Source organism: Hypanus sabinus, chromosome 8, assembly GCF_030144855.1.
Source record: "Hypanus sabinus isolate sHypSab1 chromosome 8, sHypSab1.hap1, whole genome shotgun sequence".
NCBI classification, from domain to species: domain Eukaryota; kingdom Metazoa; phylum Chordata; class Chondrichthyes; order Myliobatiformes; family Dasyatidae; genus Hypanus; species Hypanus sabinus.
In genome coordinates, this window is record NC_082713.1 from 54,838,817 (window position 1) to 54,853,249 (window position 14,433).

General features: G+C 38.7%; 1 protein-coding gene across 1 annotated transcript in view; it reads left to right on the forward strand.

Moving 5' to 3' along the window:
• Positions 1 to 274: 274 nt before the first annotated feature.
• The window catches only part of polr1d (RNA polymerase I and III subunit D), a 34,218-nt gene continuing 20,059 nt past the window's right edge, over positions 275 to 14,433 (forward strand). The window contains exons 1-3 of the mRNA XM_059977215.1: positions 275 to 644; positions 2,547 to 2,644; positions 6,693 to 6,769. Of these exons, the coding sequence (XP_059833198.1) occupies positions 588 to 644; positions 2,547 to 2,644; positions 6,693 to 6,769 (232 nt within the window). The 5' untranslated portion in view covers positions 275 to 587. The remainder of the gene's footprint in view (positions 645 to 2,546; positions 2,645 to 6,692; positions 6,770 to 14,433) is intronic.

A 14,433-nucleotide genomic window follows, 5' to 3' on the forward strand; every position in this document is an offset into this window, starting at 1 on the left:
ATTTGTTTCTGGAAATCAAAACAGCTGCAAATGCTGGAATTCTGATGTAAAAGCAGAAGTGATGGAAATATTCAACAAGTCGAGTGGCATTGCTGGAAAGTGAAAAACGAGCGAACGTTTCAGATTTGTCAGAAGTGCTGGAAGCTTGTATTTCCTTAGTGCTGCCAGATCCGCTAAGTGTTTTCAGTGTCTGATTTTTTTCCCCGATATCAATTGGATATTTATGAACAAGAAAGCGATCTACGGGAAAAATATTTCAGGACAATAGAAATTGTGTTTAACGTTGCACAGCATCAATTGTGTGGAAAAGGTTCTCAGAGAGTTCAGGCACGAGGAAATCTGCAGATGCTGGAAATTCAAGCAGCACACACAAAACGCTGGTGGAACACAGCAGGCCAGGCAGCACCTGTAAGGAGAAGCACGTTTCGGGCCGAGCCCCTTCTTCAGGACCTGCTGTATTCCACCAGCATTTTGAGTGTGCTGTCAGAGAGTTCGGGAGTTTGTTTATTTCAGACTACAACTCCCAGCATGCATGTAGATCATCTGTGATGACATAGAACGTGTGCGCCGACTCGAGACTGGTTCGGATGAGCAGCGTGAGCATGGCAACGGCGGAGGGGTTGAAAAAACCGGTGTTAGAAGTGGTGAGAATAATATTACATTAATTGAAAAAAAACTTGCATGTAGGCTATTTGTAGTTTAACTGTACGCTTGTAGGGGGAGTATTTTTTTCTGAGCTAATAGCTAATCGAAATTGATAATACCGATGTAGGCCATTTGGCCCTACCAGTCCATCTTGGTGTTGATACTCCCCTTTTATTCCTCTTCCGTAGACACCTCTTCCCTTTAATGCAGGATTACTATTTGTTTGACGTGGGAATTAATTCCACATTTTTACCATTATTTTGGGTAAGGAAAAGTTAGGTTTGATCTTTTAATGGCTGTCTTGTATTCTTTCTTGTTCTGGAGTCACCAAGTTCCTGCACGTTTATATTTAAGAAACAATCGTTGATAATTGGAGGTATTCAACGTGCACGGCAACGTTTGTAATGAAGTAAATAGCTGATGTTTCATTTTGACCAGCGATTTCTCTTGCTTCTATCTGCTTAGATGAGGGTTAACTAGCTGAATATTCCTGTTGTATTTTAGATTTCCATTATTTCTTAGGATGCTTTGCTAGGTGTGGTGTTAGTGACTGTACCATAGGGAGATTTAAAAGACTCAGGTAGGCACATGGATGTAAGAAAAAGGGACAACAGGAGAAAAAGAGGAAGAGTTGTGTATGTGTGAAGGGTTTGTGGGTAGTGGAGTAGGTTCATATAGCTAAGCACAACATTGTGGGCCAAAGGTCCGTACTGTGCTGTAGTGTTATATATTTTATGCAATTACATGTTTTAAAAGGTATTTGGACAGCTACTTGTACAGGAAAGCCGTAGAGGGATACAGACATAACGCAGGCAAGTGGAGTTCGTGCACTGTATACTTCTATAAGTTTATTCAAATAAATGTAGCAGAGGTAATGTTGATAGGAAATGGTGATATAGATGTTGGTATTGCTGCTTTGGGAAAATAAGATGGTGCAATGTCGAATGCGGAGTAGGGTAAAGGGATTGAAGCAAAGCAAAAGTATGACTTTTCATAGCACACAGACAAGTTGCTGGAGGAACTCAGCAGGTCAGTCAGAATCTATGGAAAAGAGTAAACAGTTGACGTTTCGGGCTGAGACCCTTTGTGACAGTCCTGATGAAGGTCTCAGTCCCAAACATCAATTGTTTACTCTTCTCTATAGATGCTGCCTGGCCTGCTGACTTCCTCCCGCAGTTCGTGTGTGAGCTTGGATTAACAGCATCTGCAGTTTTTCTCATCTTTGTATGACTTTTCATGTTTTGTTTTTATTCTCCCCCTTACTCTCTCCTCTCTAGTTCAACTGTGGCTTACTTCCACTTGTGTTTTGTGGGTTCTGAAGTGGTTAACGTGGAGCCACATACTCTTACATGACATGATAGCACTGCAATTTATGCTACTGCCTTGCATCTCCAGCAACCTTGGTTTGATCCCAACCTCTCGTGCCATCTGTGTGCAGTTTACAGTTTTCCCTTTTGACCGCATGAGGTTGCATGAATTCTTCCCATGTTCCAAAGTCATACCAGTTGATAAGTTAATTGGCTACTGTAAATTATACAGTTGGTTGGAAGGAGAATTCTCTAGAAAATTCTCCAGAAAATCTGTTTTTGGCACCAATAACTAGATGGTAATACAATTGATGATGTTGAAAAATAAGAGACATCATAGTAACAGATGGTAAAATTGCAGAGACAAAAGGATGCAGGATTTGAGATCTTACTGAATCTGGAACAGCACAATAACCTTAGGATTACAGAAAGACCCCAGTACTAATATTTTCAAGAAGAGACCTGGAGTTCGTTGCTGACACCTTGCAACTGAACAATCTTTTGCTTTTTCCCTTATGGGTAGTGGGAGTTAAGAATCAGTATCATCGTGTGTTCAGGGTTTATTGTTGATATCACAATCTCCATTTCTTTCAGGTACAGGCAGAAGGCTGTGATGAATCAAGTGTTACCTTTATATTGCATGATGAGGACCACACTCTTGGGAATTCCCTACGATATATGATTATGAAGAAGTAGGTGGATTTTCCTTTGTTAAATAATCCAAGCCACTGTCAGACATATAGTATCGTCAAAAGTTTAGGCACCCTAGATTTTTAATATATGTGTTGTTTTAGATGTTTATTTTTTGTCTCTTCCTTAGAAAAGAACAAATTTTTGATTTCCAAACGTTCATTTTCCAAAAAATTAAATGTTGCAGGGTATTGTTTGTATTTTCTTAAAGTAAGTAACATATTAAGCAATAGGCCACTTTTTCAAATAAAGAACTTAATTACTTTGTAGATATATATAGTGGTGTTAGAAAGATAGTGAACCCTGTAGAATTTTCTCTTATTTATGCGTAAGTATGACCTAAAAATGTGATCAGATCTTTATGTAAGTCCTAAAACTAGATAAAGAGTACCCAATTAAATAAATAAGAGAAAAATGTTATACTTGTTCATTTATTAAAAATGATCCAATATTATATGCATTTGGTGGAAAAAGTATGTGAACCTGTGCTTTCAGTAACAGTTGTGACCCTCTTGTACAACAATAACTTCAAGCTAATGTTTCTGGTAACTGTTGATCTGTCCTGCACATCAGCCAGGAGGAGGTTTAGGCCATTCCTTCCTACAAAACTACTTCAACTCTGGGATGTTGGTGGGCTTCCTTGCATGGACTGCTTGCTTTAGGCCCTTCCACAAGATTTCTATAGGATTAAGGTCAGGACACTGACTCGGATATTCCAAAACATGAATTTTATCCTTCTTAAATGATTCTGTTTTTGATTTACTCTTGTCTTTTGGAGCATTGTTTTGTTGCATTATCCAACCTCTATTAAGATTCTGTTAATGGACTACTACCCTGACATTCTCCTGTAAAATGTCTTGATACAATTTTGAATTTATTGTTCCAGACACTCAGGCAGCAAAGCAGCCCCAAACCATGATGCTCCTTCCACCATGCTACACAGTTGGGATGTGGTTTTGGTGCTGGTGTGCAGTGCCCTTTCTCCTCCAAACATAGAAGTGTGCATTTATGCTAAATAGTTTGACTTTTGTCTCATCTGTCCACAGAACATTGTCCTAGAAGCATTGTAGAACATCCAGATGGTCTTTTGCAAACTTGAGACGTGCAGCAATGTTTTATTTGGACATGTGGACAGAGACTTAATCAAGTTCTAGTGATTTCTTTAGGTCTTTTGCTGTTAGACTTAGATTCTTTTTCACCTTCTTCAACACTGCCTGTTGTGCTCTTGGTGTGATCTTTGCAGGACACCCACTCCTAGGGAGAGTAGCAACAGTACTGAGTTCCCACCATTTATAGACTATTTCTCTTCCTGTGGACTGATGAAGATTTGGGTCTTTAGAAATGCTTTTGTAGCCCTTTTCAGCCTCATGTATCTCTACAATTCTTCTAAGGTCCTCTGAAAGCTGTTTTGATTGAGGCATGGTGCACATAAACAGATCTTTCTTGGGAAGAGAAAGCTCTGTCAGCAACCTGACTCCCTATTTTTTTAATAGAGCAGGCATCTCTACAACCCAAACCTCTAATCTCATCTCATTGACTGGAACACCTGACTCCAAGTAGCTTTTGTAGAAGGCGTTACCCCAGAGGTTGCTTACTTTTTTCCAACAAATAGATGTAATATTGGATAATTTCTCTCAATAAGTAAATGAACAAGTGTAATTTCTGTGTTATTTAGTTAATTGAGCTCTCTTTAACTAGTTTTAGGATTTACATGAAGAACTGATCACATTTTAGGTCATATTTATGCAGAAGTAGAGGAAATTCTACAGAGTTCACGAACTTTCTTGCACTTAACTTTCTTTGTAGCCCAGTGCATGATTGAACAAAGATAACAAACAGGATGCTAATAATCAATGACATAATGAGTTGAATGAAACTGATTAACTGAAGCAGAAACGGGCATAGAAGGAATCAAACTGGGTGAAGGACAATCAAACTAAGAGGTAACAGTGTGGCAGATATAGCAATTTAATCTCCAAACCATTAATTCTTACAAGATGGCAAGAGTGAGCATAGCAACAAGACACAAGGTGGTTGTCCTGCATCAGCAGGGTCTCTCCCAAACAGAAATTTTGTGGCATACAGGAGTTTCGAGATGTGCTGTTGAAGCTCTTCTGAAGAAGCACAAAGGGCAAGGTTGAGGACCAGAAATGCAGTGGTAGGAAAAGGAAAGTGTAACAGACCAGAGATACATTAAACTGAAATCCCTTCTAAATTGGAAGAAGTCCAGCAGAGCTATCAGCTCTGAACTCACAGAAACCACTGGAACCCAAGTACGCTCCTCTACAGTCTGTAGAAGTCTTGTTGGGTTCTTGGAACTACTTCAATAAAATATTCACTCTTCACTGTTTGGAAAGAGAATCAAGACGGTAGCATTTGACTTTGCAAGTTTAATTTAAAAATAATTAAAATCAAGAATATACAGTATTTTGTGCTTAATATGTTAGTTAGAAAATGAATGTAATGGTAACAATGAGCAATGAGCATTCTTGTTAGAATAGCGTAAATCAAACAGCAATGTCGGATATTGTCACCAAATGTAGAAACCAGATTGTGCTGTTGAACTTCACACTGATAGCTTCACTATTGAATTAACTGCACTGGTATAATCATGTTGTTCTGGAACATTAGTTCCACACTTACAATGGTTGGAATAAATTTATAGTTCGTATATTGAAAAGTAAGGAAAAGTGGAAAACCGGAAACTGGGACTAGCTGAGTGGGCACCATAGTCAGCATGGTCTGCTTGGGCCAAAGCAGTTGTCTCTGTGCTGTATTGCACTGTGACTCTGACTCTTAAGTAAATTAATTTTAATGTACCGTAAGTATAATTGTGGAACAGATTTGGCTTTGAAAAACTGATTTTTATAAGTGCACTATCTCATTCCCTGTAATTAGTGCTGGAGGTCTGTTTTTTATGCCACCCCCTCTCTGTCAGCCTCCTGTCTGAATGCCATTGTATTTCTGCACATAATTTATATCCAAATTTATTTATTGGTTTACTTTTCCTGTTTTGGATGTTGCCTGAGCAAGTAAAGATTATTCTATTTGGTTAGTTGAAATGCCTTGTATGCTAAAGGTAATGACACTTATCTTAAGAGTTTTGTGCCGGAAAGGATGTCTGGTAACAAGAACCCAGTGTTCCAAAGCTATTACTGAGGTAACCGATTCTTTTTAGGTGTTGATTGCCAAATCCTGACCATTGAATGTTTTATTGTTGACATTTTATATTCTTATTGTCAACTCAATTACTACATTTTGTTTTAATTCCACATGGTTGATACACTTTCTTTATGAGCTCTTTATGGTTCCAAGTGACATAAGTGAGTGGGAAGTGTATTAGCGAAAACCTTTGGGAAGAAGTGAGGCTATTGTTCAGTCAAGGAAGTGTTATTGGGCAAATGGTATTGGAAAAGATAATTGAATTTTGGATTGGAAGTGGAAGTTAAAGTTTTTTAAAAATTTTCTCTATTGAGAATCGGCCTTCAAGCTGCACTGCCCAGCAACACCTGATGTAACCCTAGCCTAATCATGGGACAATTTACAATGACTAATTAACCTACCCACTGGTATGTCTTTGGACTGTGGGAGGAAACCTGAGCACCTGGTGGAAACACGTGTACAGATTCCTTACAGACAATGGCAGGAATTGAAGCTGGATCGCTGGTACTGTAAAGCATTGTGCTAACCACTATGCTACCATGCCACCGCATTAGGCTGTCCCCATTTAGTGAGCTATGAATTTTAAATAAAAAAGTTCTTGTTTTTTTCACTCTTGATTTTAAATTTTCACTATATATTTATAGTGATGGTTTTCTGTCTTCACTATGATTAAATCACTAGAAAAGAATTTGACTGTATTTCACTTTTGGAATTCGTACAGAAAGTCTATGAACAAAAATTAATAAACAAAAATACTTAAGTCAAAGTGAAATTATCTTTTGCAAAAGACCTTTAGCATACTGAGTCATTTGAGAGTCTGGTTGCAAATTGTTTAGTACAATGTACAGTATGTTGATATTTTAATACAAGTGTTGGTTTTTGTTTCAGCCCAGAGGTAGAATTTTGTGGCTACAGCATCACTCATCCATCAGAAAGCAAAATTAACTTTAGAATTCAAACAAGAGGTAATTCCTGTATACAATTTCTATAAACTGCTTTAGAGTTTTTCCACATATTTTGTATTGTTTTATTTTTCTGACTTGTATTCAGTGTTATCTCACTCAAGTAAAGTACGATTACAATCTATATACAAGTATGAAGGGTGATTGATAAGTTCCTGGCCTAAGGTAGAAGGAGTCAATTTTAGAAAACCTAGCACATTTATTTTTCAACATATTCCCCCTCATACATTTACACACACAGTCTAGCAGTCATGGAGCTACGGATCTTGGACCTGCATAAAGTGTCCACAGCATGGGCTATTGATAAGTTTGTGGCCTAAGGTAGAAGGAGATGAGTTATACAGCTCTGTTTACATGCACATGCAGTTCAACTCTTCTGAGTGATTATGCAGAAAGTTTGAAGTTAATAACTCATTTCCTTCTACCTTATCAATCACCCCTGCTGTGGCCACTTCCTGGAGGTCCAAGAACCGTTTGCTCCACGATTGCTAGACTAAGTGTGTAAATGTAGGAGGGGACTATGATGAAAAATAAATGTGCTAGGTTTTCTAAAATTGACTCCTTCTACCTTAAGCCATAAACTTATCAATCACTCCTTGTACAATGGATTTCGGTTAATTGGGACAGCCGCTTATTTGGGAGAACTCTGAAAGAACAAAAATGAATCAAGAAAATCGTTAGGATTCCTTTCGTTTATTTGAGACACTATGTCACTTAATTGGGACAGGAAACTTTTGCTGAATTTTCCAGTTATGTGCAAGTGTGTGGCTGTTAGGCACTGTGCCATACTTAGAGTGGACTGTGTTTAAGTAGCGTCAGTTGTGTGTGCTTATGATTTTATCTATTTGGGCCGATGGATGCCGATTCAAAAAGCAGTCAGTTTTGAAGAGCAAGGATTAACCTTTTACAGGCAGCACAGTTTGTCACTGATAGTTGGTGAGAAATAAGCAGTAACAAAATTCAGAACTGTTTTGCTCACTGCAGTTCCAAGCATTCAGGATGGAGATGCCAGAAGTGGCTGAGTGAAAATGAAGTGATTTCACTACTTCTTCCAGTTAGGAATTACAAAGAATTAGAAGTTATCGACAATCATCTTGAATATTACAATGACAATTAAGATTTAAAGATGCTATCATCGAAGGCAACGTATGAAGGCAGTCCATTATTTGCACTAGGTGTCTGCATAATTTAGTACATTTACCATCAATCAAAAGGATACAGCAGCGTACACTGGATGAACTCCTCCTTCAATAACTATTAGGAACTAATACACAGTTTTGTAGTATTGTAGCAGAGTTGGTAATATTCTAATGCCGAAATGTATCGGTCCTGGTGTGCCCCAGTTAACTGGATTCCATTTCGACAAACAGAATCACAGAATGGATCTGATGAGGAAGGAAGTAAATTGGCCCATTGAGTCTTTACCAGCAGTATGCAAAAACAATCCAGCCTCTTCAACTCCCCTGGTCTCTAGCAACAATCTCATGTTCTTTCCTTTTAGATAATTATAAGGTTTCATTGAATCTGCTCTGCTATTAACCCACCACCACATTACAGGTTCAAACTGTTTGATGTGTTTATTAAAGAAAAAGGTTTTTCCTCATGTCATATTTGTTTCTTTCCCCAAACACCTTCATTCTATTTTCCTTCCACCAAAGGAGACCACTTCCTTCTAGTTTATCTGTCCATTCTCTTCATGATTTTAGATACCTCTACTTGATCACCTTGCAAACTCTAATCCAAGAAGGTACCTTGTCAATATTCCTCATTCCTGGAATAATTTTATTAAAACTCTTTCTGCATACTCTCTGAAGCTTTTAAATCTTTCCTAAAGTATGTCATCCAAAACTGGACACAATAGTTGTGCTGAGGCCCTGTAAATCCTTTTGTAAGATATGGCTGTTTTAAAAGACTTGGAATTTGCATGCTTTTTTTTAACTACTTATTAAATCTGTCCTTCCACTTCCAATGAACTAATAGATACAGATCTGTTTCCTGTACCCCTTTTACAATGATGCCTTTTAATTTGTAAATGAATTTTCTCAATCTTCCTATCAAAATGTAACACTTTGCAATACTTTAAAATTTACGTTTCATCAGCCACAGATATTATCTGACCATTCTGTTAATTGAACTTTATTTTTTTGAAGTCTATTGCTATCTTTTTCATGGAACTATGCCCTCATGACTTGGAAATCTGAGAAATTTGTGCAGCTTGTTAATTATTGACTGACTTTTCAAATGCACGAGGTTGGAGCTTGCAGTGATGATACTTCATAAACACAAAGATTCTGCAGATGCTGGAAATCCAGAGTAACACATACAAAATGTTGCAGGTCAGGTAGCATCTATGGAATTGAATAAACAGTTGATGCTTCAGGCAGAGACCCTTCATCAGGGCTCTGGTGATGGTACTTGTTGGGACTACAGCTTGTTGACTTTTATATTTGGATTTCAAATATATTATGATATTTTTCTAAAATTTCAATTTTATATTCTCTTCAACTTTGTGAAGGGTTTATACTACGATGTGACTTGCGTGAATTGCAACAGTATAATATCCTACTGATAAGCTTATATTCTTGTTGAACTAGGATACCTCAAAACCACCTGTTCATGAAACCATGATCCCCTGCAGTTTCCCTTTATTTCCAATCTGGGTTTAGTCTTCAGTCTGTTTAAACCCTGGTTCCTTTTAGATGCCATTGTTATTAACATCTTGTAAAATAAATCTGCCTCTCAGTATAGTGCTCAGTACAACTTGAATCGCATCATCAGGTTCGCCGATGACATGACCGTGGTGGGGCTCAGCAGCAAGCACGATGAGTCAGCTTACAGAGAGGAGGTGCAGCGGCTAATGGACTGGTGCAGAGCCAACAACCTGTCTCTGAATGTGAACAAAACAAAAGAGATGGTTGTTGACTTCAGGAGAGCACGGAGTGACCACTCTCTGCTGAACATTGACGGCTCCTTTGTTGAGATCGTTAAGAGCACCAGATTTCTTGGTGTTCACCTGGCGGAGAATCTCACCTGGTCCCTTAACACCAGCTCCATAGTCAAGAAAGCCCAGTAGCGTCTCTATTTTCTGGGAAGGCTGAGAAAAGTCCATCTCCCATCCTCACTACATTATACAGATGATGTATTGAAAGCATCCTGAGCAGCTGCATCACTGCCTGGTTTGGGAATCGCACCGTCTTGGTTGGCAAGACTCTGCAGCGGACAGTGAGGTCAACTGAGAAGATCATCGGGGTCTCTCTTCCTGCCATGACAGACATTTATACCACACGTTGCACCCGCAAAGCTAACAGCATTGTGAAGGACCCCACGCACCCCTCATACAAACTCTTCTCCCTTCTGCCATCTGGGAAAAGGTATCAAAGCATTCGGTCTCTCATGACCAGACTGTGCAACGGTTTCTTCCTCCAAGCCACCAGACTCCTCAATACCCAGAGTCTAGACTGACATCGACATCATTTATTATATTGAAATTTGTCCTCTACTGTGCCTATTGTCTTGTTTATTGATTATTTATTTATTAATTATTGTACTGCCCTGCACTGTTTTGTGCACTTTATGTAATCCTGTTTAGGTCTGTAGTCTAGTGTAGTTTTTGTGTTGTTTTATGTAGTCTAGTGTAGCCTTGAGTTGTCTCACATAGTCTAGTGTAGTTTTGTGTTGTTTCATAGCAACGTTGAAAATAGGTGCAGGAGTAGGTTATTCAGCCCTGCAAGCCTGCACCGCCATTCAGTATGATTATCCAACTCAGAACCCTGTATCTGCTTTCTCTCATGTAGCACCATGGTCCTGGAGGAACGTTGTTTCATTTTTACTGTGTACTGTACCAGCAGTTTATGGTCGAAATGACAATAAAAAGCAACTTGACTTTACTTGAGGTCTTCTTCGTAATAATTTAAACCATTTGTACATGGAAGGGGGAAGAAGCCATAATTAGGTGGGGGGGCAGGGAAAGAGTACAAACTAGAAGGTGATAATTGAAGCCAGGTGAGTGGGAAAGTAGGTAGGTGGGGGAGGGGATGAGGTGACAAGCTGAGAGGTGATGGGTGGAAAAGCTAAAAGGCAAAGAAGAAATCTAACAGAGTAAAGTGGACTATTGGAGAAAGGGGAGGAGGAGGGACACTAGGGGAGGTGATAAGCAGCTGAGGAGAAGAGAAGAATGTGTATTTAATATTTCAATAATATTTGAGAAATCTTTGTGTATATGTAATAGATTAAGCATTCTTGTTCATTTGCATAATTCATTAAGATGTGTATAAAAATGTGAATTTCCCATGTCATCATGCTTCCATGTGAAACGTGTGCATCTCACTCAAAGTAAAGAAGAAATTAAGACTCGCATCTCCCTTCTCTTCTTTTCCTTTGAATTAGTTTAGTCGTTTGAAGTTAAAAAATTTAACAGTGGTGATGAGGTATTTTTTAAAAAACTAACCTGAGATAGGTACTGACCTGTTAAAGCACAACGAGCTATTCAAGTTTGTAAAAAAGTGCAGCTAGGATGATCAAGTTTTTTTTAAGAAAAGCAGTGTAGTACACGTTTTTGGAAGGGAAGACATGATGGAGTTTTTAAAAAAAGGCAGAAAATGGAAGAATTCACAAGTTCATAAAGAGCGAGTATCAGGTGATCTTTTATATAAAAAAAAGAACAGAATTGGCTGGCTATAATATATCAGAAAGATAGACATGTTCTGTTACTCAACAGGTAATTGGCTTGTGTATACTGAGCTAATTGAATAGTATTTTGAATCAAGTGAAATAGCCAATGAGAAATGTACCAATTTTGCTGAGTGCATTGGGTTTAAAGGCATACACTTTACTTCAAAATTTGACTTCTCCAACCAAACCAGCTGAAATGAGCTTTGCTGGTATAGTGAAAGTAATGCAGAAAAATTAGAACCAAAACCATTGTTGATTGCAGAATGCTTTAGATTTCATAAGTGGAATTATAAGGAAGGGAAGCCCACTGTGCTCTTCTATCAGATACCATCTTTTTTGGCTCGTTGTCACTTCCACCTATCACCTCCGCCTCTTACAACATTCCCACTCTCCACTCCCCTCATTTGCCTATCATCCCCATCACCTGGATCCATCAATGCCAACTGAGTTGTATATAGTTTTCATCCTCCTGTAATAGGAAAGATATTGTTAAGCAGAAGAGGGAGCAGAAGAGATTTACGAGGATGCCGCCTTGACTAGAAGACCTGAATTATTTGGCGAGGTTGGCCATTAATATGAGGTGAGCCCACATAAGTTCATAAAATCATGAGATATATGGATAAGATGGGCAGTCATAGTTTTCTCCCCAGGACTGAGGACTCCAAAACTGGATGGCATAGGTAAGAGAGGAGAGAACTGAGAGTAACTTCTTTCGCACAGAGGGTAGTGAGTACCTGGACTAAGCTGACGGGGAAGTGGTCAAGGTTGGTACAGTTGCAAGATTTAAGTGGTATTTGGATAGGTACATGGAGGGGAGAGACTTGCAAAGTTAGGAATGAGTGTAGCACTGGGCCTAGTGACCTGTTTCTGTACTGTGTGTTGCTTATTCCATTCTTTCAGCTCTTGCTCCATCCCTTTCCTGTCCCACATTTTATACTGGCTATTTCTCCTCTTTCTTTCCAGTCCTGATTAACAGACTTGACCCGAAATATTGATTGTCCATTTCACTCCATGGCATAGATGCTGCCTGATGCACTAAGTTCCTCCAGCATTTTGTGTATTGGAGTTTCTATGAAAAAATTCCTCCTGAAAACTGCACAATTTTATCAGGTTGACCCTAACTTCATCTTCCATCACATTTTTACGAGTGCCAATCTCTGATAAAATTCCCGTGCCTTTCTGTTTTAATTCATACCTGTCTATTATAATTCATACTTGCCTATGAGAATTATGCTCATACATCCCACCCTCAAATAGTGATCGCTAGAATATTCCAAGGTTATCACATAATCAACAGCATTCACAGATAGGGGATCAGTTTCCATTTGTATTTGGCTAATGTTTGATTAGAACATGAAAGCTACTCTTGATTCTTTGAGTTCTTTCTGCTATCAGAGTACTCTTTTGATAGAATTTATCAGATGACCTACCGCTATTTCCAACTTAACATCAATAGATTCAGTTCAGTATTTTCAATTTGCATATGAAGTCCTCCCCCTTGCACCAGCTGCTTGCTTCTTTCACCGCCAATTATTCCAGCCTAACCAGGCTGCATTAACTCTTTGCATATGTTTAACCCTTAGTGAATCTTGAATCTTGACTCCCTAAGTATCAATGAGATCTGTTTTCCAGTGTTCTCTAATGCAGCTACTCTGCAGTACAAATCTTTATCCAAAATATCACTAATATGTGATAGTTCCAATTTCTTTCTCGGAAAATATACCCTCCTGAGATCAATTTTTCTTTCATCCTATCCCATCAATGCTAAAGTACTTTGATTGCGCAGTTGTTGCTTCATTCTGGGTGAGTTTAGAAAAATCACTAACAGTGCTGAGACTGACTCCATTGTAGATGTGATCCAATACAATACCTTACAGTGCAATTTTGCTTAACCATTTTGTGCACTGAATTTATTTTTAAAGATAGAAATTGACATGCTTGTTTCATAAAATTTGTAGGTAAATACTGCCACAATTCTGTTTCTGTTTCAGTCTGAAAGATACACAGATGGCTTAAGTTTAAAAACCTTTGAATACTAATTAGTGTAGATACTGAGGGGGCTGGATTTGAGAAAATGTTTATGTGCAATGAAATAAAATTACAAGCTTCTGCATTAAAGAATAGTTCAGAACTTAACTTTATTTGTACTTGATACTGATGGTGATACATATGGCAGAATCTGCACTACTTTAGTTTCTAAGCAAATGATCAAACTGGTAAGGGAATGCAGTTACATTTGATCCAATTTGAAGTAAGCATGGAATGTAATGAACTATAAGCTTTTGTTTGTTATTTATTTTTCAACTCTCTAATCTTTCATTAGATTAAGCATCTTTCTGCATGAAGGTCGGTGACCAGTAGTGTGCCTCAGGGATCTATTCTGGGACCCTTACTCTTCGTGATTTTTATAAATGATCTGGATGAGGAAGTGGAGGGATAGGTTAGTAAGTTTGCTGATGATACAAAGGTTGGAGATGTGGATAGTGTGGAGGGCTGTCAGATGTTACAGTGGGACATTGATAGGATGCAAAACTGGGCTGAGAAGTGGCAGATGGAGTTAACCCGGTTAAGTGTGAAGTGGTTCATTTTGGTAGGTCAAATATGATGGTAGAGTATAGTATTAATGGTAAGACTCTTGGCATGTGGAGGATCAGAGGGATCTTGGGGTCCGAGTCCATAGGACTCTCAAACCAGCTGCACAAGTTGACTCTGTGGTTAAGAAGACATATGCTGTATTGGCCTTCATCAATCCTGTAATTAAATTTAGGAGTCGAGAGGTAATGTTGCAGTTATATAGGACCCTGGTCAGATCCTACTTGGAGTACTCTCAGTTTTGGTTGCCTCACTACAGGAAGGATGTGGAAACCATAGAAAGGATGCAGAGGAGATTCACAAGGATGTTGCCTGGATTGGGGAGCATGCCTTATGAGAATAGGTTGAGTGAACTCGGCCTTTTCTCCTTAGAGCGACAGAGGATGAGAGGTGACCTGATAGAG